At 59.5% G+C, this 25120-nt stretch overlaps 1 protein-coding gene and 1 non-coding gene across 2 annotated transcripts in view; one reads left to right on the top strand and one right to left on the bottom strand.

Moving 5' to 3' along the window:
• Nucleotides 1-18926, bottom strand: part of l(2)gl (LLGL domain-containing protein l(2)gl) — a 62959-nt gene extending 44033 nt beyond the window's left edge. Inside the window, exons 1-3 of the mRNA XM_037238245.1 lie at nucleotides 18630-18926; nucleotides 16943-17035; nucleotides 2509-2606 (exon numbers count right to left, since the gene is read on the bottom strand). Of these exons, the coding sequence (XP_037094140.1) occupies nucleotides 2509-2606; nucleotides 16943-17026 (182 nt within the window). The 5' untranslated portion in view covers nucleotides 17027-17035; nucleotides 18630-18926. The remainder of the gene's footprint in view (nucleotides 1-2508; nucleotides 2607-16942; nucleotides 17036-18629) is intronic.
• Nucleotides 1841-1913, top strand: TRNAR-ACG (transfer RNA arginine (anticodon ACG)). Its single transcript has one exon. It is a non-coding gene; the product is annotated as a tRNA-Arg (tRNA).
• Nucleotides 18927-25120: the final 6194 nt, after the last annotated feature.

The following is a 25120-nucleotide window of genomic DNA, read 5'->3' as shown; positions in this document are numbered from 1 at the left end:
GCACCCGGCTGAGCGTTGGGTCACGAGGCAGGCGTTCCATCGCTGCGCTTCTGGCTCTGCAGAGTGAAGAGTCCGTCCCGGACCAGCCCGAGCGGCCGTCTCTCCGCCGAAACCTCGCCATCCCACCGCCGACCACGGGCGCGCCGCCGCTGCCCGCCACCCAGCGGCCCAGCCCGAAAGGCTTGCCGCCGCCGCCGCCCAGTCTCGAGCGGCGCTCCTCCGCCGCCGCCCCGTGCGCGCCCAGCGGCCGGACTCCGGCCGGCGGCGGGCCTGTCCCAGCCGGCAGCCGCGAGGCAGCGCCGGCGCCGCACGTGTCACGCCGACTCCCTCACGACGGTTGCCGGCGGAGGTGGCCGGCGCCGCCGCCACGCTCGATTCTCCCAGTTCTGTTGGAAAGAAATGTGGTCGGCCACGAGCGTGGTAAACACGCGCTTAAAAGCGAGCTTGGGATGGGAAAGCCGGCGATGTCATCAAGCCACCACCACCTCGTGTAAAGCCTGGGAAGTTCCGACGTTTCGAACGATTACCGAGGCGGACGAAGTAGATGAAGCAGAAGCTTTGGTTGGTTTCAGCGAGGTGGCGATTTCCTCGCCATGCCAACCGCCCGCCCTCCTGCGGCCCGTGTCACATCCCACCCGCCTGTCCCCCCGACGCCGTCCGTCCAGCAATGGCAGCAGCGCCATCCACAGCTTCCAGCACACAACAGCGGCCGCCACCATTCAAACCGGGTCAGAACCGGCTCGCGCAGGCAGGCGCAGCATTCAAGCCGACCACCGCGCCAGACCACGGCACGCGACGTCGCGGGCGGCAGCGACAGCTCGGCCGTGACGCGGCCGAAGCCACAGCCGGCGCTGGGCGCCCCGCCGCAAGCCAGAGCCGGCCGCGGCGGGCAGGCGGCCGGCGGGGGCGCAGCTGTGCGGGGCGCACGCGACCGCCGCCCGTCTCCTCGTGCATGCACGCGGCACGGTCTGGCCGCGACTCCGCCGAGGAAGAGGGCACGGCACGCGACGGGCAGAGGGAAGACCCGGAGCCGGCGGAGCGGAGCCGAGCGGCAAACAGCGACGAACAGGACGGCGCGACCAGGAAGACGGCCGCTGTCATTACCGGGCGCCACTTTCCTCGCGGGTTTTGTGATTCCATGCACTGCTGCGCATGCGCATAACTGCCACTGGGGGCGTCGGAATTCACACATCATTTACTTGTTAGTTTGGATTACTTCCATGTTTGGCCGCACAAAATGGTACTGAAGAGGAAAAGAACATAGCCAGGCTTACCACGGTGTGATGCTGTCCATGCTAAATATGCCAGGGCCCCGCACCATTAATACTTTACCCCACATAACTCGCATGGGTAGATCCTCGTTCAGTGCGCTTGTTAAGAATATACTGCTGCGCATATCTCAAGCGGTTTTACCCCACCATCTAAACTGCCGCCAGTTCAACGGATGATGTCGCCTCCGTCCTTTCGTCGGACAGGACTCCGGACGGTTTTGCGTATCACAAAGGCCGTGACACGGTTGCGCTGGGCCAAGCGTTGACCATCGCTGGCTAGATACGAACTGACCTTTCCACGCCAGTCGGGCCTAGCAAGCGCGCGCTCTGGAACCCGGATGCAGTGGATGACGCGGCTAGCATCTCTCTTCCATATCACGCAGGCAGTACCTCATGGTGAGTGACTCGGCTTTGTGTTTATGGCCATGGGCTAGGCCATCGGTCACTTAAATCGTTGGCAAATGTCTTGGGAATTTATAAAATTGCCGTGATCGATGGCCTAGCTAGAAACCCATGTTATACAACACTGTCTAGTTTAAGATCAACACTCAACCACCGACGCCCAGCTCGGCCTCGTGGCGCAATGGATAACGCGTCTGACTACGGATCAGAAGATTCCAGGTTCGAATCCTGGCGAGGTCGAAAGCTTTTCACTTTGAGAGTCCGAAATATTAAGGTTACCGGTTCCAATCTTCACGACGCCAAAACTTCACACTTACAAAACCGCAATAACCTCAGCAAACCTCGCACAAATTCAAAACTTAATGCACGCGCCATTTTGCAACCAATTTGGCCACCCAAATCATGCACGCATGAGGCACCCACAACGCCGCACAATCCAACCTCTCAGGAAGCTCATGCTGCATTGCTTGCTCAAGTCTGACAAATTCAACCGAAACGTTGTTTGATCGACGCAATGATACCCTCGCAGCGACACATAATTTGAAGCTCATTTTCTCATCCGCTGTTCCCGCTATCGCCCAGTCTAAAAGAGCAGCAATAACAACTAGTGGACCGAAAGGTGCGTTCGATGGCGGGGGCTTGCCCTGCCGTTTGCAGGACAAGCCCTTCTTCACCCATCCCTGATGACCTACCCGAGGCTCTCACGCGCTGCCGCATCACGTCCCCTCCCGCCCGGGCGAGTCTCTCCCCCCCCCCCTTCCCCCCAGCCAACCAGCCAGCCAGCCAGCCAGCCAGCCAGCCAGCCAGCGGCAGCGTCGGTGCGGTCAAAGGATACACGTTGACGACGCCGGCTTTGGTGCCGACCGCGATCAGGCTGAGCGCAGGGTCGTACGCCAGCGCCGACGGCTTGCTCGGGAAGCCGTGCTGCACCGTCTGAGGGGGCGGCACAGAGGGCAGACGTCAGCTTAGCTCAGCTCAGCGCACAGCACGGCACGGCACGGCACGGCACGGCACGGCACGGCATATAAACGGGTTTCAGCGGGTGGCGGGACGACAGATCGTGCTAGCGAGCGACGTCGGGAGGGTATTTACAATGATCACGGGTAATCTACTTGGCGGTAGGGAACAACAGGCAACAAATGACAGTAGGCTCGGTCGACCCCATAACGACATTCTCACAAAAAAGCACAGTCGCGAACAAACCCACAAGTAAATCACGTGGGCAATCTCCAGATGGCGTTGGCCGGCGGCGACGAGCGTCTTCAACCGAAGCGACCCCTTCCTCTGAAACCGTGACGCCTTACAACGGCTCGGCGCTGCACCGCGCTCCGTGCCCGGTGACCCACATGAATCCGGCACGACTCTGATGGCACGGGGCGCCTCCGGTTCAGGAGAAGCCGCCGAACGCCGGCCGTGAAGCCCCTCAGCGCGGTACAACGGAAGCCCCGGGCGCTCAGGCGTGGAGGCGCAGATTTTGGAGGCGCTCGTGGCGCGCGGACAGTGCCAGTCGCTGACACGCGATACACCTTCCTCGGCACGCACCAGGCCCGAGGCAGGGCCGGCCGTGCGCACACCAAGCTGTTTGTGCGGAGATTAGTCAGCTGCTGGGGTCTGACGCCCAGTGTTAGGGTGCGGGGTGCGGGCGCCCAGCCGCCGCGCTCGACTGTGCCGTCGCGGGCTGCGCGCCTCATGAACGACAACGTCGCATGGAGTTTTTCGACTCGACGAGAGGAGGCATTTCCGAACGCGAGATAGTGGGCAGACAGGGATGTGTTGGTCCGAAAGTTGGATTCCCGATCCTAAACGGCTCCTCCATCATGTTCATAATAGCATCTTGGATATCAGATAATTTATTTTTTAAATTGAAAGCGGATCCCGAAAGAATCTTGGAAAATTCAAAAAAGTTCCTACACTCAAGACAACTTGGAAGAATGAATAACAAAATTTGTGTTCACACTAGACCCTTCATCAAATGTACCATACATCCAGCACCTTAAAGGCGGTGTTCCACATTTATATGGGGTTTTAAACTGGAATAGCTATATTGAAGGCCTTTCGGTGCAGTTCACAATACTGTCCTTCTTAATACTTAAGCCCCTCCAGTTTCTGAGCTACACGCCCACGAAAGTGGGGAAAGGTACATCGGGGGGAGTATTTCAAAGTCACCTTGGCATTCATGACGTCAAAATAACGTCATTCAAGTCCTGCCATTACATAGGGCATGCGGCCACCAATAAAAGTTTAACTGTCGAGGCGTTCATTCTGGCGCTCGTGAGCGTGATTTCCAGATATACCGGCCATCAACTGGCTTTCAATCAATGCTGGGCAAGGTACGATGACGTAATCAAACCATGACGCATTGAAGAGTATATTTACTAAACAGAGAATTGTGTTGTCGAGAGCAGTCTTTTCCACTTAAAAAGCATACCGATAATTATAAGCGAGCGTGTTTCATATCTGATGCTTGCTACAACATCTTCAAACGTGGAGCATTCCTTTAAAAAAAATCGTGTCGGAGAATCCAGATCGCGATACTGGGATACGTTACAGAATCCACACACTAGCACGCTAACGAGAGAGCTGTTCAAGTGGGGACGGTTATCTGACGTCACCTGCCCAACTGACCCTGAACCAGGGAGTCGCGAAACAAAACAAGTGGGCAAACCAAGTAGTTTAGGGCTTCCGAGAATACAAAATTGCAATGTTCCTCAAACAAAAATTGGCAGAAAATTCGATCTTCACAGACGTGGAGTACACCAACAGACAACAAATGCGCCACACAGTAGTTAGGTTTATTAAATGTGTAACGATGCCGCTTCTCGAACGCTTCGATGTGGCCGCGCTGACTAGGAAAACGCGAAAGCACCACTTAACGACTTGGCTCTCGGATACCGATATTGCGTGTGGCGGTTTTCCATTGACATGTTTTACCAAAGCGCAGGTTCGCAAATGGTTACATACCGGAAAGTGGCTACTTGTACGGTTCGAAATTTTCCATACAACATACTGTGGCATTTCGAACGTAATGCTGTGAATTGTTTATCGACCAATTTATGAGGCGCTGACACCAGAAATACAAACGGTGTCGCCCTCAACCGCCGCACCGGTGTACGGAGCGAGAGTGTCGCAGTTTAGCTGGTTACATCCGGTGCCGGCCAGTCGCAATCCCGTAGCGCGCAGGAGCGACATGTAGCGGGACGAAGACCGCCAAGGCGCCCATCCTGTCCGAAAAGCATCGAGAAGAGCCATAACGGCGGAGACGACTCCCGGCCGGACCCGAGTCGGAGGACGCGACGAACCATCGACGGCGGAGAAAGCAGGCATTCCGTATACGTTTCCAAACTCGGCCGCCATCGGTCAGCCACCGGCGGTGCTGAAGGGGCGCGCGCACCAGGGCCGGCTCCGGGGGCGTCAGCCACAGGCGGTGTAGAAGGTTTGCTCGTGCCCTCAAAGCCGGCCTGGGGCGCGCGCTCCTTCAACACCGCCGTTGGCTGACCCCCAGAGCCGGTCCGGGGCGCGCGCTCCTTGAGCACCGCCTGTAGCTGACGCCCCCAGAGCCGGCCCCAGGCTGACAGGCCCCAGGCCGGCTCTGGGGGCACGAGCAAAAACTGCCGACCACACACAAGAAGAGGTGAGGCGGCGGCCCTGACACTGCGTCAGCCGCTGATTTGGCACGTGCCAGCGCACGCCCGGTGCGAGGCTGACGCAGGCCGAGGCCAGCCGTCCTGCTGGTGCTCCGGTTCTGACAGCGGAGGTTGGGCTGCATATGTTCAGGTGCCGCTCGTGTTTGTGTGTTGGTTATAATACGAAATATGAGCGATTTAATTTGATGACAATTTGTGTTGTAGCCAATCACTTATAGTGAGAAACCAGCCCAAAGTCGTACTGAAATGTTAACGTCTAATGCGTATGTCTATTGCTCATGGGTCGATGACTGGTCAAAACATCTTTTTTTGGATTTCGGTGGGTACTCATACATCTAGGAGGTATACCAACTCAGTGTATCTTCGACGCAAATATATGTTCTTATTTGCTGGTGAATATAGATAGCATCACACGAAAAAAGGAAGAAGCTTTATATTTACGAAGGAGGAAATAACGGTGATTTAGCATAACTTAATCAAAATAAATTAGGTATGGTATCTCTTCACTACAACATGCTAAAGCTGGAGCTTGAAATCCAACAGTACAAAACGATGGGCACACCCAAATACCGACAAAGAGATAAACATAGAAATGACTGGCAATGCCATCATAAACTTCACGCCGGTCATTGACCACCACTAACGGTTAAAAACAATAGAAGGAAATTGCGTCATCGCGTTTAACTCCAGCGTTGTCCCGAAGTCGACAGAACACTATTAACCTGAAGCGACCCAACATCCTTCTATGAGCATAAGACGACACCCGTGGACACAGCGCTCAAATGCCTATTCAGAAACGCTAGTATGCGTGCTCTGTCGGTATAGCTCCCACGACTGATCCCGAAATTTGCGTCACGTCGGCATAAGTAAACACGTCCACCTGGTGATACACACGACACTGTCTCCGACTCTCCAACGCCATGTCAAACTCTGACATTGGCCGACGCAGTGAACTATGCCTGCGCCCCGCCGTTCACTTCCCCTTGCCTTCAGCCCTCGTCTGCGCCGCCGGCCGGCAGGGGGCCATCAGCGGGAGCAGACGGCCATGTCAGCTGGCGCGGATGCAAACAAACAGCCCGCAGCGATAACACACAGTGTGTCAGCGCCAGACACTGTCCATGGGCCGGCGGCGGCCGGGAGGCGGGCGCCTGTGAGGCCACAACCGATGACAGGCGGCGGCGGCCTGACCTGACCCAGGGTCGTGCCCGGCACGGCGGGACAGGCTGAGAACCGGCCCCGCCCCGTACCAACGGAGACGGTGAGAACTGTTCCGGACCAACTGGACGAACTGAGGACCAATCGTGTACGTGCCATCAGACGGGCTAAGAACCGTCCCTATATCTCACGACAGACTGGGGAAGGTCCCTTTTTCCCATGACAAACTGGGGGACGTTCTTTTATCTCACGACAAACTGAGAGACGTTCCTCTATCTCACGACAGACTGGGAGACGTCCCCAAAAGGGAAAGGAGGAATGAACATCCATTCGGAAAAAAGAACTGCTTGAAAATTGTCCCACACATCTGGAAAGCGTACCGTCCCTGCAGACCACGACGGAATGAGTACTGCCCCTGCAGACCAAGACGGACTAAGGACCGACCCTGCAGACCGAGACGGACTGAAGACCGTCCCTGCAGACCGAGACGGACTGAGGGCCGTCCCTGCAGACCACGACGGAATGAGTACTGTCCCTGCAGACCAAGACGGACTTAGGACCGTCCTTGCAGACCGAGACGGACTGAGGACCGTCCCTGCAGACCATGACGGAATGAATCTTCTCCCTGCAGACCAAGACGGACTAAGGACCGTCCCTGCAGAGCATGACCCCCTGAACCGCTCAGTCGTGCCTGGTAAGGTGCGACTCAGACAAGCGTCCAGGTTCCGTACGGAGATGGGCCGGGGGCGGCTTTGTAGCCACGTACCGCCGCGGTACAGTTCGCTGCCGCCTGATCTGTCACGGCTGCCCCCCCCCCCCCCCCCTGGTCGTCCCTTGAAGTGCCACCCGCGCAGGGCCCTGCCCTCGCGTAATATATAGGCCCATTTGTTCGCCGCTTCGCTGCTCCGCTTTTTGTGTTTCAAACTTCTCGGGCATGCCTTCGTGTGTGGGTGTGCGTTCACGTTTGCGCCATATGACCGCTACTGACATCCTGTTTTGTCTTCCTAACGCCGGGCCGTAAACGCCTAGAGCATTTTGCAGCTCCGTACAGGCCCGACTCCGGCAGTTCTCTGAGTCCGAGTCCGAGCCCGAGTCCGAGCCCGAGTCCGAGCCCGAGTCCGAGCCCGAGCCCGAGCCCGAGCCCGAGCCCGAGCCCAAGCCCGAGCCCGAGCCCGAGTCCGAGCCGGAGGCTGCCGCCGGACCTGTGCCGGGGTCGCGACCGTCAGACCAGCGACCAACGGTGTCCGCCCGCCCGCCGCACCACACTCGCGAGTGACTGACGATCATCGGATCAATGACGCAACGAGCGATAACAACAACGTGAGCGGGCCGCATCCGGGGAGAGCGGGCGCGTCTGTGGCCGCCGGCCGGTGACGCAGCACGCAGCGGCGCCGGCTGCGGGGGCCACAGGGCGGACATTGGCTCGTGCGGGGCGGGCCGGGGCCGCGCGAGCCGAGCGTCCGTAGCGAGGGTGTTCCCCGGGCCGCCTTCGACAGCGCGGACGACGTCAGTCACCCGACGGACCAGTACTCTGAAGTCACAGTCGGCCCGCCATCCCGGCGCTGTGCTAGCAGCTGATGATGGTCCGCCACATTTATGTGGTCAACCACAGCCTCTGTGGCGCCACACTGCCCGCGGTGTCACCACCGCACTGCCACACGGTCCCCATTCGTGCTCAGCGACGGGACCTGTGCGACCCAATGACGTCACGAAATGCCGCCAATTACCGCCATACGGTCCAGCTGATATCAGCGACAGCCGATAACTGTCCGCCGGTAAACAGGCATTGTGCCCGGCGACAACACGCGACTCACGGCTGGCCGCGGGCAGGCCGATGCTCTGGGCGCGTGGCGCGGCGCTGCAGGCGGACAGCGCCGGCAGCGGGCCGTGTGATGGCGCGGAGCGGACCGGGAGGTGACGCACGGCGCCGCGCGCGGCAGGCCGCGCTCAGCTGGGCCGGAGCGGTGACTCACGCCGGGCGCCGCGGCGCCCGTGCAAACCAGTTCTGCGCCCGGCCAGACCGGCCTCGCCGACGCTCATCCGCCACGTCCGTCAGCACCTCGGCCGGCGGCGGCGCCGGCGACGGCGAGGCTTGTGTCCGAAGCCCGGCAGCCGCCCGGCTCCACCACAGCACGGGGCGGGACACCCGTCGATAGGTGGCGGCCGTCCGCCCGGCCACGCCCCGCTCGGCGCCCGGCGCCCGGCCGGGGTCAGCCGCCGTCGGCGGCCCTCCGCCCCCCCCCCCGTTCCCCTCGGCGGGGCCAGACGGGGCACCGCCGTCAGTGCTCTGTTCCTTACCGGGGTGAGGTCGAACACCGGCGCGCACCGGCCGCCCTCCTCGATCGTCGAGTGGGTGCGGCGCCGCACGTTCTGCACCAGACTCCGCATGGCGGCAGGCGCGCCGGCGCCCCCTCCTGCAGACCGGCTGCACGGCGCCGCCACGCTCGCTGCGGGGCCAACCCACCGCGACACCGCTCACGACTCACGACTCACGGCACCGCTCACGACTCACGACTCACGACTCACGCCGCCCGGCACCGTGAGTCCGCCCGTCGACGGGTGCCGCGACGGCCAGCACTGCCGACGCCGACGACTCCGACGGCCCCGAGCGCCGGCGTCGCGATCGACGCGTCGTGGCCGTCGACGGCCCCCGCGCGCGGACGGAACGCTCCCGAGCGAGGTCCGGTCCTGCGCGGCGGCCCCGCCGGCGCGCCACTCTCGGCCGGCGGCGTCCGGCGCCGCTTTTGAAGCGCCGCCGGAACGGTGAGACAATGGCGGCGCAGAGTGCGGCTGGTGATTAGCCGAGTGGCACGGGCCGCCTGCTTCCGCCCGACGGTCGGCCCGGGGGCGGCGCGACGGGCGTGGCCCCGGGGCGGGGTCGCAGGGGTCGGCCGGCCGCGCGCCCGGGCGCGGCGCTGGACGCACGGGGAAGCGATGCTCCCGCCGACCGGTTGGCGGGTTCACACCAGGGGACAGGACAGAGAGGTCAGGGCGGTCCGCGGTCGTCCCGCGTGGGGTCACGCTCACCGGACCCCAGCACGCACGTGTCCTCCGCGTCGCTCCGTTCGCCACGTGTGCGATCAAACACAGCACGTCACAGCACGCCACGTGCGATCGAACCCTCACGGCACGGCACGGCACGGCACGGCACGACACGACACGACACGACACGACACGACACGGCGCGGCACGGCACGGCACGGCACGGCACGGCACGGCGCGGCGCGGCGCGGCACGGCAAGGCGCGGCACGGTACGGCGCGGTGCCGTCTCGTTGTTAACCCCAGCCGTTCTCTGCGCCGCCTGCGCCGTGCCCACCTGCCGGAGCGCGGCGTTTAGCCGACGGCCGGCCGCCCGGGTGCCACTTGGTTGACCGAGCAAAACCGACCGGCGGCGGCGCGTCGCCAAAGGCCATCGGGCCGTCCGCCGGGCCGCGAAACTCGCCGCTAACGACCCGCGGCGCGGCGCGACGCGAGGGCGGCGAGAAAAACCGGACCGGAGGCGGAGCTGGACCGGCGGCGGCGGCGGCCGCCGCCGCCGCCGCGCCCTCCGGCGTCAGGTCAGACCGCTGACATCACCCGCCCGGCAGGCGGTGTTGGGCGACCGGCCGGCGGTCGCCGTCGCCGCGGCGCCCTCCGGCGTCAGGTCAGACCGCTGACGTCACCCGCCCGGCAGGCGGTGACGTCAGCAGACCGACGGTCGGTGACGTCATCGCCCGGCGCCGGTCAGGGTCGTAAGGCGACGCCGCCGGCCGGCCGGCCGGCGCCGGGTTTGGGTCGTGACCGGCGCTGCGGGGCCGGGGTCCACCGGGGTCGCCGAGGTCAGCGACCGGACCGGTCACGACCCGCCACAATGGGAGGAAAGGCGCGCCGCGCCCAGACGACCGGCCGCTATCTCGTCATGCGGACGGGGCGCCGATCGCGGCGGATCTGCCGAGGATCTGCTGCGGGCGAGACGGCCGCTGGGGAAGCCCGACCGAAGGTGATCCACCACCGCGGCACTGCCATCGGCCGCACCTCCACTGAGTCAAAATCACCGCAGCAAAACGTGCCGTGGAGATTGACGTCTACTCGCAAAAGCGACCAATGCTGCTGTAATCAGCTGACGGTTCACTCTGCTCAGCAATGGAAGCCAGAGAATCACACGAAGAGCCCAAAACTAAGAGCCGACAATCGTCCGCGAAAGATGTCATCTCCTGCTCAACATCTTGCATTTTGACACGCTGGACGGCCCTGCTGGTGACCACCCACCTGGGGCGTGCCAGGGACGCGTCCCCACCCCGGCGCGACGGTCACCGGCGTCCCACGCGAGGCAGGTCAGGGCACACCATTGGGCGCCGGGACTGGTGACCTGGTCCTGACGACCTAACGACCTGGTCCCGATGACCTGGTGACCGGTCGCCGGTGACCCGGTCCCTGGCGTGCTCCACTCGCACCGGACGTCGGAGCCGCGCTGTTGACTCTCGCCCGGCGGTGCGGGTGCAGCACACGCGCGTTCCTTCTCATCACTGCCAGCGTGGGAGCGCGGGTTCAAAGCGGGCCGCGGGACAGGCTGCCGCTCGGCATGCGCCCCGGAGCGTGGCCAATATGGCGGGGATCTGTCAAAACACCGCGCATTTGGTAGCTAAATATTCATCGCCAAAGAAGAGTAATAGGTGGGACGGTCAGACACTGTGCGTCATATAAGGTACTCCTCGCGCTCAGACCGTGGTATCTTCGTGGAGGCAGGCTGGCGTCGTGGGTGGGACGACCACCATGACACCAGCGCCAGTGCAGTACCCGTCTACACTGACCAAAGGTGTAGTTTCGCAACATACATTAGCGGTTTAGCGGGAAAAGTGACTGAACCCACCGCCAAAATGCGCAAAAAAACGGGATTCTCTCGTCAGCTTTCAACATGGAGCTGCTACTCCGGTACTGACCCGTCCACACCGGCTCTGTACCGCACCGGCGCGGTACGGTACCCACCCGGCGGCGGTGTCTCCTGTGCCTGCCCTCATGAATCAGCCGTTTACGGCGGGCCGGCACACGGGAGCCGCACCCCCGCCCGGACCGGCTCTGCAGCGGCTGCTCTATAGCTGGACCGCTCTGCACCGTCTCTGCAGCGGCCCCGTGCACACCCGGTCCGTGCCCTACCGCTCTGCCGCCGGCTCAGCGCCTCGCCTTTCTCCCGTTAGCGGCCACGTGACGCCGGCAGCGTCACGCGGCGGGCGCGTCACGTGACGCGCTGGCGCCCGCCGACGAACGGGTAACAGGGCCGGCCGCGTCAACGCGGCGGCCATCGGCCGAGCCGCCGACGGGACGCGGTCACGGGACACGGAGACCGGAGACCGGAGACTGGGGCAGGGACGGGGACGGGGACGGGGGTGGGGATGGGGACGGGACGGGGATGGGGCGGGGACGCGAACGGGAACGGGAACGGGAACGGGAACGGAACGGGGATGGAACGGGGACGGGAACGGGGCGGAACGGAACGGGGACGGGACGGAACGGAACAGAACGGAACGGAACGGGGACGGAACGGAACGGGGAACGGCGGTCGGTGACCGGAGACCGGCACGGTCCCCGTACCTGCGGGAGACCTACGGTCCCCGACCGGTGGCCGGGACCGGCGGTCGGGGACCGTAGACCAGGGACCAGGGACCGGGGACCGGAGACCGGGGACCAGGGGCCGAAGACCGAGGACCGGGGACCGGGAACCGGAGACCGGGGACCAGGGCCCGGGGACCGGGGAACGGGGACCAGGGGCCGACGACCGGGGACCGGGGACCGGGGACCAGGGACCGGGGACTGGGGACCGCGCGCCACGCCTGCGCCCTGCGGTCAGCGCCCACGATCGCCGGTCCCGTTTGCGCCGCGATTGTCAGCGTTTACGCCAGCGTAGCATGGAGCCTGTTGTGCCAGAAGCGTGGCGGGAACCGGAGCCTGTTGCGCCAAAAGTGTGACGGAAACTGATCTAACGGCACCGTGTGCATGCCGTTGAAATCTGTCGCTGAGAATTCCGGTGCCTTCCTGTATTTCCCCAGCACGGGTTGGAGCATGGAGCCCGCGTAAATGGCGCCAAAATGTACATGTGTCGTGCTGCATATTTACCCGCCGCGAACACAGCCCACAGCAGTCCTGCGTCAGCTGACCTTTCCCATGGGCGACCAGCGCCGTCCGAACTCCACCGTGCACAGCTTGCCGTCCCCCGGTGCAACGGAACACAGACGTGCAGCCGGAGGGGCGGGGGGGGGGGGCAAAAGCGCACACAGCATGAGGCTTGCAGAACGCACAAGCCACTCGCAAACCCCCTTTGAGCGGCGTCGCCTTGATGGCCGCTGGTGACACGTCACACCCTCCCGGCTTTGTCCGTAACTGACAGCAGTTCGTCCACACGATTCCCGGGCCGGCCGGGACCGCACAGGCTCGCCGCGCCTTGCAGCAGGCTCCAGGAGCTGAGCTCCAAGCCACGACTGCGGTCTCCTTGCTATGCCAAGCGCGCCTAATGTGAAGGAAGGAGAGAGTGAGGGTGGCCACGGACGCATGCGGCGAAGTCCCTCCGGAAAGGCCCGTCCTGGCCGCCGCGACAACTGCGCCAGTCAAGTCTGAAGATAAAAAAGCCGCCTCGGATCGCTCTCGAGGTGTCTCCCCGGGCTCTTTGGGGGACTTCCTTCTCGCCCTCGCCAGATCCGCCGATGAGGGCGTCAGAGCGCCTGGCCCGGAGGACACGACTGCAGAGTGGCTGTGAGGTCCACCGAGCCGTCCACCGTCCCGCGTCCCGGTGGAGGCGCGGCATCACGCGCCGGCCGAGGCGTGATGCCGGACCGTGCGGTAGCGACACCGGACAGAGGCCGGGGGGGGGGGGGCACCAGGAGACGACACCGACCAAGACCAGGGGGCACTGGGAGACGACACCGGGCCGAGGGCAGAGTGGGGGGCACCGGGAGATGACACCGGACCGAGGCCAGGGGGTACCGGGACACGACACCGGACCGAGGGCAAAGTGGGGGGCACCGGGAGACGACACCGGACCGAGGCCAGAGGGCACCGGGACACAACACCGGGCCGGGGACAGAGTAGGGGGACACCGGGAGACGACACTGGGCCGAGGACAGAGTGGGGGGCAACCGGGAGACGACACCGGACCGAGGCCGGGGGGGTACCGGGACACGACACCGGGCCGAGGCCAGGAGGCACCGGGACACGACGCGGGGTGGTGTCGTCCGCGGCAGAGCGGCACCGGCCGAGCTTGCGACGGTCGCGACACCAGACGGACGGCGCCGGAGGACCACCGGGGAAGGTGACCGGGATGCGGCAGGCCCTCGGGGCATGGAAGGCCCCTAGGGCAGGGAAGACCCGGGGCAGGGGAGGCGCCCGGAGCAGTGGAGGCCCCTGGGGCATGGAAGGCCGCTGGAGGCAGGGGGGCACCCGGAGCACAGCAGGCCCTCGGGCCACGGAAGGCCACGCGAGGCAGGGAAGGCCCCCGGGGCAGGGAGGTGTCCAGGACAGCGGAAATGTCCGACGCAAGGGAGCTGCCGAAGGCAGGACGGAATGCGGGCAGCACCATGCAACAGCCGACATGAGCCGGCGGCGGCTCCCCACGCGGTGCATCCGGACGTCTGTGGGAAACGGTCCGCACGCCCCGTGCGAGCCCCGCCGACTCAGCTGAGTCGGCGGCACGCCTGCCGCCCCGGCCTGCGACCCGCGGCCCGCGGGCGCCTCGGTCTGCCGAACAGACCGCCCCAGCGTGACAGCACGCCGCGCGCGCGTCACAGGTAATTATCAACCCAGCCACCGTCGCAATCGGCGCGCCGGAGGCCGCGTCCGCGTCCCCGCATCGGCGCCATCGATTGACGCCAACGGTGCAACCGTCGTCATGGCAACGCACGCCGGCCACGTGCACGGGGTCGGAGCGGTGCGCGCTTGCCCACGCGCCCGCCCGCGGCGCCCTGCTCCCCAGTTCCGCTCGAGCGGCGGCTTTTAAGCACACCTGCGTCGCGGACCCGGTGGCAGTTACAAACGAGCAGCCTCCAGCCGGCCGGCGACGTGATTACGCGGCGGCCGGCGCGCCGCGCCACTTTGCCAGATTAACTCCGAGTGCGGCTGTCTAACTCCGAGTGTGGCTGTCGAACGGAGCGCGCGGCGGGCGCTCCCCGGGCAAGGGCCCTCGGGCGGCCAATCACCGGCGGAGCAGCACCTGAGCGCGCCGTTTCGGCAGGTGACACAACAACGCGCGCGGGGCACGGCAGAATGAACGAATCGGGGGGACGCCCGGCGGCAACTCCATGAAGTGGAGGCTCTCGACGTTAGACGCACACCCAGTCGCGCGGAGAAGAAAATCTGCTCGCGGCGTTGAGTGCGATGAGCTGGTGCGGCCGACCCGAGCACGGATGACTTCGAAGCACTGCGCATGTGACTAACGGTTCATGCGGCTGGCGGCCCATCACCGTTTACTGAAAACGACACCGGATGCGGGCCGCGAACATGATACGCTGGTCCCGAGCACACACGCCGGCGGCGGAGCCGCGTGCCGTTCAGCTGAACGGTGGCCGACGGCGGGCCGCGTGCGTTCAGCTCGGCCCGCGGCGGCGAGTTCCTGTTCGCCACCGGTGGTGTGAAGCGGTGAGGTGAGCGTGCCTCTGCCCATCCCCTCCACCTGGCGGTGTGAGGCGGCGATGGTGAGCATGCCCCGCCGGCGCCACACCCCTGCCCGTCCCCCTCTAGCCGTGACGGTCCATTCACCCTCCACCGGCGCGGCGGTCAGCGCGCCGGGGGGCGGGGAGGGCGGGGCTCGATCAGCCTCACAGCGGGGAGCCGGCGGCAGGGTACGAGCCAAGACCGGGCCGGCGGCGTCCTGTGCTGGCGCCGGAGTGTTACAAAGGGGCCCGGCGTGTCGCGAGCAGCCGTGGGTAATGGCGTGGTCTTCTGTGGGTGTAGCAGACGCCCGTTCCGGTCTCTGAAGTCGGCAATGCTGAGTGCTCCCCCGCCCGCCGGATCTCCCATACCGACACGTCAGTGAACACTGCCGATCCGGCCTCCGCACCACTGAGCGCGAGAGGCCGACCGATCCCCGTCCCGAACGCCGCTGAGGACGGCGCTGGCATCGTCCCCGACCCTGCGGTCCGCGTGGCTGATTCCCCGGCGCGGGGGCCTACCGCAGCACGGCAGACATCGCCATGGCGATGTGACAGACGTCGCGAGACAGACAGACAGACGTGTACAGCAGACCTCGCCGTGGCGATGTTACAGACATCGCGAGACAGACAGACAGACGTGTACAGCAGACCTCGCCGTGGCGATGTTACAGACATCGCGAGACAGACAGACAGACGTGTACAGCAGACCTCGCTGTGGCGAGCGCAAGCCTACCAGCCCAGCCCGCCGACGGCCGCCGCAGCTTCACCGTGCAACGTCGCCCGGCTCCGAATCCGCGCTCAAGCGTGCCTTTTCACCGGCGAGAAAAGGAAAGCTCGCAGCGAGCCGGTGCAGCGCGACCTTGAAGGCCCTTCAGAAATCCCCGAGACCGCGCCGATCGCCGCCCGCGGCGTGCCCGCCAAACGCCGGGCACATACTGAGCAGCGCCTCGACGCCGTTGGGGCTTTACGGCGCACTCATCCGTTGATGCTACAGGGCGCTCTTGCCTCTCACCGTGGCAGAGAGGGCGGGCACAGCGGAGGCTCGAACTCCGCACGTCTGGTTTCCCAGATGCGTGGCTTAACCACCGCACTATCAGCTCCTCCACTTAATGGCATCTCGGCGGCGCCCCGGAGGTGCCCGCGCCTGCCCTCGCCGGTTGATCCGGCCGCGACTCTTGGCACCCGCACGCCCACCACCAGACTGGTGGCCGGTGCTGCGCCCGTCGCGATGAGTGGAGCCGGCATGAAACTGGAGATATGCGCTGGAGAAACACACCGCGGGACATCCCGCCCAGTTCCGCGTCGCATTCCAACAACGTTCAGTTCAGAGCCGCGGGAGACGGTAATCGGCACGTGTTTGTGTTGGGCGCGTGTTCAGCAGCGTGAGTTCGCCGCACGTGCGCACCACGACCGCCACGCGGCGCCGCGCTGCATCTCTGAGAGGACACGACGATCAACCGGGAAAGTGACTGGTCGGCACGGAAAGTGCATTCTTCCATTCTTTTGACGGCGCGTGCGTCCCCACCCTCTCCCTGACCCCGCATCTCCGCCAACACCATCCGATCTTCACACGGGCTCGTGTGGGCGTGGTGAACAAGAAACCGGGAGCTCACCGCGCCCCTCCCACGACTCTCACAGTCCGCTCTCTCGCCACTTCTCACCGGCTCGCCCACGACACCCAGCCCAGCTGGTCCCAGACATCCCTACCCCAACCCCGCAGCGGAGATGCCGTGACGCCCGGCGGCCGGCCCCAGCCCTCCACCTCACCCCGACACGTCACGCGTCACGCGCGTGCGACAAGTGACGCGCCGTCACGGCGCCGCCGACGGGCGCCGGCGCCGGCGCCGGACCGACCTTGGCGTATCGGAAGAGTTCCTTCTGCTGGCGCAGCCGCTCCGCCGGCACCGGATGCTGTTTCCCGCGCATGAACTTGAACATGGTGCAGGCCTGGAACCGGACAGCGGCCGTCAGGGGGGATGTGAGGGGGGTGCCGGTCGCCCAGGGTGACACACGACCGTCGGAGCGGCGACGAATACCAGCGGTGCATGCTCGTCAGAGGCAACGGGCAGACCTCAGCCACAGAATAGCGGCCGTGATTACGGGGATGGGCGGCGTGCCCCCCCCCCCCCCCCCCCCCAGGGGCTTGCGTGGAGCACGCTCATCGGTCGGGCGTCCGGCTGGCAAACACACCTTGGAAATAGCCAGCACATGGCTGTGCATCACTGGCCCATACATGTCACCAATAGTGGTCACAACAGCTGGCTTATAATCATGAAACATCAACAGATGATGTATTGGCTTCTGCAGTTGTGCAGCACATTACCCAAACAACAGTCACACATGATGGTGGGGACATTGGACATGACATAATTGCAATGCAAAGTGACACAAATGTGTGGTCCAGATCACATGATTACTGTTATGTACATTCAGACAAAACTTTAGTGGCAATTATAATGACTGTTTTGCAAAATAGTGACAGTTTGCACAGAGTTACAACAAAAAACATATGCACTTTAATGTGGACATCAAATCTGTTTTGTGCTCACAAAATTTTAAAGCTTTGAAGCACAAAACATGCCTGCATAGGGTATGCCAATTGAGTGATTCACAAACCATGTCAATAGCTGTTGACCAGTTTCCTTCCTCATTAAACTATCACAATCATGTTTCCAATTAAAAAACTCATCCATTTTCATGGGATGCCAAAAGTAAAAATTCCATGGTACCAAAAACACAGACATAGTAGCTAAATAGCAGCAGTTTTCCTCACCACTGTCACAATGCACTGTGTCCCCAGCAATTCACATCAATCAATCTGCAGCGTCAGACTCCCAATTGCCAAACTGATATCACAAATACCTATTATGGATGGTGCAGAGATCATGTGTAGTGTAAGGTTATGAAGCAAGATGCAAAAGTACCTTGCATTTAACCACAACACTACAATTTTTCACATTCTGATACATGCTGAAGTTGCATCCAAATATCTTTGGCTAGTTGCTGTGCCACTAGTCATCAAGGTGAACATGAATTTTTAACAGGTGGAAGTTGTTACAACATCTGACTCAAGCTGTAGTAATCTCAAATGCCAGTGGGTGATGCTTGCTACCTGTTGCACTAAAAGTCATCTCACAGCTTGCTACAACTTATGGCCTCCCCAAAAAAACTATGGCAGCTAGCTAAGTAAGATGCATTTTGCTGATGAGAATGTGCTTCCACAAATGTGCAAAGTTGTTTACAACCAAAGCAGACAGCTTCATATTGGTGTTATTGAGCTTACAAGTTGCTCCTAGCAAAACAAGCCCACTCATCAAATGTTTAGAAAGTGTACCTACTGCTGACTGCCAACAACCAAAAATTAGATTCTGTTGGTCCCAAATCCTGCATCTGAAATGTGAGGAGCAGGTTACATAGCACTTGTTAAAGCATATCGCAGACAGGTGCAGGCATTACACATGTAAATGACCAAAACGCGCTTCAGAGACAAAAAGCATTACTAAATGTCCACCAGACCCCGAGGTCGACCAATCATACATACCTTTCAGGATACCTATCTTGCAGGAGTTCCAACAGGTGAGCTCCCAGCGATCAGATCATCGGAAGGGATCTCACAAGCGTAAAAGCGGACCGGTAGTTAGCTGGGATTTTGGCGGTAACCGTGCCGCAATATTTACACAAGTGCACGACGAGTCCTTTCCAGCGTAAATCCAGCCTGTCTGTCACACTAGGTACTTCCACCTGCACCAAATTCACCGCAGCTCCCCGCACCACCAACCTGGCTGCGAACAGCCAGTCCAACACGCAGGCGACCGGCACCGGTTTCGACGCCGCCTGAGCAACAACGCCACGACGCGGTGCCAAGGTAACGCCCAGGGACCCGTCGAGTCTAATACAATGTGGGATTTGATGTCTGGTCCGATAATGGTGCATGTAAAAAGGTCTTCAAAATTTTAAAACGTAATTTTTGCTGATATTTGGAACTTATTAGCAAATCAACTTAACTTATGTGCTGAACATTGCAGATCAAAGCATATGACGTCATAAAAAAGATACAAAACCTAGGCAAGTTTGCCACCTGGTGATCATAAGCACACTGCTAGCTTACTATTCCGACGCCAGATGTCAGCAGCCATCAAAACGTGATATGTACAAGAGCAAAACGCTGCTAAGGGATGAATGTCATGCGTCCCGGGGGATTGGGGCCCGTTGCTATATTAGAAACTGGCAGTATTCAAGCTTTACCTGGAACTTTCGATATCTCTAATCAGCTGATACCTAAGACTTGTTGACCCGAGTTCGACATTGACATGTTATTAGCTACAAGCATCACGGTTCCATACATTGATATTAGATTACCAGCTCGTCCATGATGTTATCTAGTTGTACTTGAAGCGGAACAGTTCTTTATATTTTGTGGCCCGGTTCTGCCAGGATATGCCCGGGCCGACCTGATACAACTGCACTGGACGCGGCGGGGAAAGCTGGTTTAATTTCGGGTAGCACTGTCTTCGACGGAGCCTTTCGACTTTTTGAATCCAGGGTCGCGCGGGTAGATCATCCGCTGGCGTTACGCCCTCCCCCCCCCTTAATGGCATGCATTATTACGCATGTGGCATTATGCTGGCAGCAAAAATCAGGAAGATACGAAAAAAGGAAGAAGAAGAAGACCGGGAAGATCGTAAGTAAGAAAATCGGGAACGCACGATGTTGTTCTACAACGCGCAAGAAATTGCTCGCGTCGACGGCGCGCCAAAATCGGTTTTCAGTGCATTATTTGAAGGCCATGGTTTCATGCAGCATTTAGTGAGAGGAAACGTGGTGATTCATAATTTGTGCCGTAGGTTTTTGGGTACTTGTATGCAAGTTGTCTGATCAAAAACTCAGGAGTGACTTTCTCTGCAAAATTGCAATCGAAACAAAATACGGTTAGCACGTCTACTGTTCACAAGCGAAACGCTAAGTTCGTAAATCGCGAAAGAGCTTCAAAAGATAATCAAAATTGGTTCAGCTTTCGTTACAACCGTGCTTTCCGATGTAACCATGCGAATCAGTGACAGACACACGAGAGTCACATTTCTGGACTGAGAAGAGCACGAGCAACTGATTCTGAAACATAGCGCATGGGATTAATTCCGACTCTACCTCAAAACGGCACAGCAAGGCAATGAATCCAATCTTGTCCCGAATAAAGGAGATTTGGTTCAATGACTGAATCGATTCCGATGACAACAGTTCAGGAGATAGCACGTTCCATGAGCTTCTTTGTAGTCAAAATACGGCATTTAGTTCGGCAGAGATTGGTCACACGTGACCACAATGTTTTCGTTGCGGGTTGAAGCCGTCAGACTGCGAATATACCTCGTCGCCTACTTTAATATTTCAGTCGACTCATTCCATATTTCAGACGACAGCCAACTATGACTTGGCTGGCTCAAATCCAACTCTGACTCACGATAAAATGCTGACGGAATCGATTCCACTCCGATTTAGCAGCAGCTTGGTTGTTTCAAGATTCCTGAGCCCGGAGCCTGGATCCTGGAGCCCGGAGCCCGGAGCCCGGCGCCAAGAGCCTGGAGCCCGGAGCCCGGAGCCCGGTGCCCGGAGCCCAGAGCCCGGAGCCCGGAGCCTGCAGCCCGGAGCCTGGAGCCCGGAGCACGGAGCCCGGAGCCCAGAGCCCGGAGTTTGACGGTCGGTCATTCCTGGGTACGCGTAAGCCTCGATTTTTTTCGCCTTAAGCAATTACAAGGATTCATGTCAGGTATCGGATAACAAAGAAGATAGGAGCGTGAAGCAAACTACATATTCGCATTGCATGCGAGTGCCCCGTCTATAGGACAGTAGGGAGCTTTGATGCTCTCCTACTGGCGGTCACCAGGCGAGAAGGGGACAATGTCGCTATTTTGATGACCTTTTTCGAATACCGTGCACTGTGGCTCAAATCAGGGAGATCAATCTGCGAAAACCTCGTGAGTGCGAAACTCAGCTCAATGTCACCAGTTTAGCACTCAGGGTATTTGCTCTTTACGATAACTCGGCCGTTGTCACTGAGGGCGTCTAAAATTCCAAAATAGGACTGTTTTCGAGTGATCTGATCACTTCCAGCCAGTATCACGGTCGGGAAGTTTGGTCTGGCAAGCACATCAAGCCACCTGTAGCTACGGTTAATCGCCGGTTAACATGGCTAATTTCAGTTGTAAATGTCAATTGGGCATCCAGATCTCAGTTACAGCCTGATCCATCGTTCCGGATACAGTGGTATGTTGGCAGTTCGCGCAATGGCCAATGCCACAAACCGATGCGTGTCGTACACGCCTGGAATTTTGATGATTCATAATTAGCACGCACTCGGGGGTCAAATTGATCCCCACCCCCCGAAGGTTTTTCCAGAATGGTTTCCGAACGGCGAGGTTCAGTCGCGCGAAATTTTGCACAGTTGTAAACCCTTGAATAGCGGATCATTTGGTACTGAAAATTTAGATGAGCTTTCTAAGGTCACTCACCTGTGGCAGGTCAAGGTCAGACCATGGATCCTACGAAGTCAATTTCTAGGGAATCGTTAAATATGATGCAACAACGGAGTGTTACACGGCACCATATATCTATGAGATACTTTCTCAGGAAACGCAACATTTGAATCAACAACTTAGATCAACCTAAGGTCAGTTTAGAAGGATAGGCCAAGATCAAAGCCAATCTGTTTTAGTACTCTAAGGCTTGCTGTATTGGTTAGTTTCTGGTAATCATTCCAAATTTATTGGTAACAGTAACTGCGTTATACACCTCCCATGCTCTTTCAAAACGTCGGAATAGGTCACTGACCTAAAATGACCCAGGTCAATATTTTGTTTTCTGGGAACATACTGCATGGCGTAATCTTTGCCGCTTATTGAAATGCAATACCCAAGGCGGTCTTGTATGATTTTGGTCACCACAACCTTCGAAAGGTCAAATAAGGTCACTGACTTTAAATAATCACATGACCTTTTGCTTAGAACAGGTATCTAGATTCTGCGGGCACTTCGGAGACCAACCTGAAAATTGACCTCGTTTTACCTTATTTAACCCGAAGGTCATGACCTAGGAACCTCAAATCTTGACCAGAGTGAGTTTAGGTACAGGTCAACACACCCCGTAAATTTAGTGTCTCTAGCTCTCTTAGTTCCTGAGATCTCAAAAGGGTCAAACTGACCCTCGCCCCACCTCCCCCAACCCCCCAACCCCATTCGAGGGAAGGTTATCCATCCGGCCACCCGGGCGCGTGTTAAGCGTGCATCCGTGCATCAATTTGCTTAAATGGTTTGCATGGGGGCGTTGAGCTCAAAACACTCGCTAAGCAATGCTTGTTGCGTGTCTCATGAACCCATCATCTAAGTAGTGCCGCCCAGTTTTAACTGATTACGGCGTTTTTTTTCCTTTTTCCGAGCACAGGACTGCGGTGTTTTACCTGCCGCACAATGCTACAGCACGGCTGCCGTGGTATGGGTCGAACCCGTTGGCCAGTTGCCAGCTGACCTCTTCACGCCAGTCGGTCAAACAATACGTCCTATCTGGGACTCCTTACTCAGCATTTTCTGTCCCGCTCACCGAGGCGGTATTTAGCACCAAACGTTGCCCCACGCGCAGGTCGTGCCTTCGCACGTTCTCCAGATACAGGCTCCTGTCCAGTCAGCTGATCCAGCTCAGCTGGACGTCCCAGGGGCGTCCTCCAGTGTCGAAAGCAGCGGGGGGCAAAGGGTGCGCGTGACGCTACAGGGGTCAGGCCGTTCTGCGCGGCTGCTGCAGCCAATGACAAGCTGGCTGCGTGTGTGGGTGCGTGAGATGTGGCGGTAAAGATGGGCGGAATGCCCATCGGGCATCGGGATGGGCGGGCGGAAAGAAAGATAAAGACGGGTAAAGATTCGGGAAATAATTTGGGTGCTGAGCAGGAAAAATGTCTAACCTGCCACAAAAATACAAAGAGTGTGCCTCTTCCTGAGTTCAGCCCACCTTTTTCCCAAAGTTCAGGAAAGATGGGAGCGCCAATTTCAGATGAAGCTACGACCCAAGCGGGAAATGAACATTGCTCCGTTCGTAACATTGACCCAGCGTCAAACCGGCGTGCTCGTTGTTATGTGATGACCCAGAGCTCGGGTCAGCTATGGAACGAACAACGAGATGTAGTCCGTCGGAGCCGGGAGAACGTCAGAACACCCGAACCTCGCATTGAATACCACTGACGTCACACTGCCGTCGAGAGTCGGCTGATATGTGCCCGGCACGCGGTCCTGTGAGGTTTACTTTTGTCCCACCGCGCGATATTCTGAGCAGGTTAAAAGGCTTGACTTTTCGGCTCTCAGGGACCCAGGGGGACCCAGGGGGACCCCGGGTGAGAACGATATCCACCGGCTGACGGGAGTCGCGTGGAGCTCCATGTCTGGCGCCGTGTTCCTCCTTGAGGTTGCTGAGTGTAGTGCTGGACCAGCCTTTTGTCCGGAAGACCCACGCATACATGGCAGCAGTGCATCCTGGATTTTGTCAAGGATGAGGCCACGCAACATTGTGGACCGCTCGAGTTTAGGGCTCCCTGCCCCAAAAATCTTCGGATTCTGGCTGTCAAATTTAATGTTCTTACGCATGCCATTTCTTTATTGGGGAACCTTCTTATTCGGGATCCGGGAAGCGGGGGGACTGCGCGCAAGCATGTCCGTGAAGTTGGCGATTTATTCAGCGATTTTTTCAGTGACGAGTTCCGAGTTCTCCGAAAAAAGGTCCTCAGGTGATTCATGTAAAAGTCATTTTCAATGTTCTCGTGCCATAATTCACCTTGAGACTTTTTCAGAAAATCGGAACTCGTCGCTGAATGAATCACTGAATAAATTACTAACTTCACGGACACCGCGGAGGCCTAGACACTGGGTGTGCTGCCTATACAAATTCATGGAGCTTGTTCATTTCCCCACATCATGGTGGATCCTGCCATTTGAGGTTAATCATCTCGGAAAAAACATGACACAATAAATCAAGGTTGGCTGCTAAGAACCATTAAAATCAAGCACGAACACAATTTCTAATCAATTTATGCCTCGCCGGCTGGTCGACGCGATCAGCTAATCATCCTGTAATCTCGGACTTGTGAACGTGAAGTAATTAAGTATGGCCAACACACACGAGCAGGCGAAACGCCCTGGCGCCCGCAAGCACACGTGGGGCTTTCGGCGACAGCATGAGATCATTCTGACGTCATCGGAAGGGTCCACGACATTTGTGGAGGGCCCCGGCCGATCAAGGTTTAGGTCCGGGCGGTGGCGGTTTAAGGGTTAGGGAGCTCGACTCTGGACTTGCCGGCCTGGGGTTCGGGCCCGGGCCACGGCGCCATCGCGTCCCACATGGCACCTAATAAATGCAGCCGTCTCGAAGTGTCTCTGTCAGTTAATGAGACGTCAAGCACCAAGTATTATCATTAAGATTTAGGTCCTCGTCAGCGGTGTAGGCCCTGCTTGAATATGGGAAAACCCAAGACCAAAAGGGACGGCACCTGAGCGACGAGGGTGTCGCGGCAGGCCAACATAGTGGGTTTCGTCAAAGGTGTGGGGTCCTCAGAGCAAGCGAAAAGAACCTAACGCCAATGTGGTGGGACCTCTGAACGATCTGGAACACACGGCGGGCTACCATATGGGGCCTAGCCAGAGCACAAAGCTTTCTGAGCAAAGGAAAATGACCCAAGAACACTTTCATTAATTAATACCCCTGTGCGATCAAGAGTGCCCGGGCTGTCTCGGTTTACAGATATCTATGATGGGCGTTGCCCAGTGACGTCAGTCTTGGTTCACAGATATTACCGTGACAGTAGTCATTGGAGTGAGGTGCAGTGCGCACATCACACCAGCCGTTGTTACGCCAGGTCCCTCTGGATAAACGGCATGCTACGCCAAAGAGACCGACTGCAAGTGTGTAGAGCCCTCCATGAGCATGACTGTGCGCCTGCCTTTTAAAGCTCTCTTTGTAAGCCGCTCTGAATAGCCTCAGAAGGAAACTGGGGCGGCCGCTGCG

This window comes from Pollicipes pollicipes, unplaced genomic scaffold, assembly GCF_011947565.3.
Source record: "Pollicipes pollicipes isolate AB1234 unplaced genomic scaffold, Ppol_2.1 Scaffold_7262;HRSCAF=8765_pilon_pilon_pilon, whole genome shotgun sequence".
NCBI lineage: Eukaryota > Metazoa > Arthropoda > Thecostraca > Pollicipedomorpha > Pollicipedidae > Pollicipes > Pollicipes pollicipes.
The sequence above is the reverse complement of the archived record's forward strand: the minus strand, read 5'-3'. Positions and strand labels throughout refer to the sequence as shown.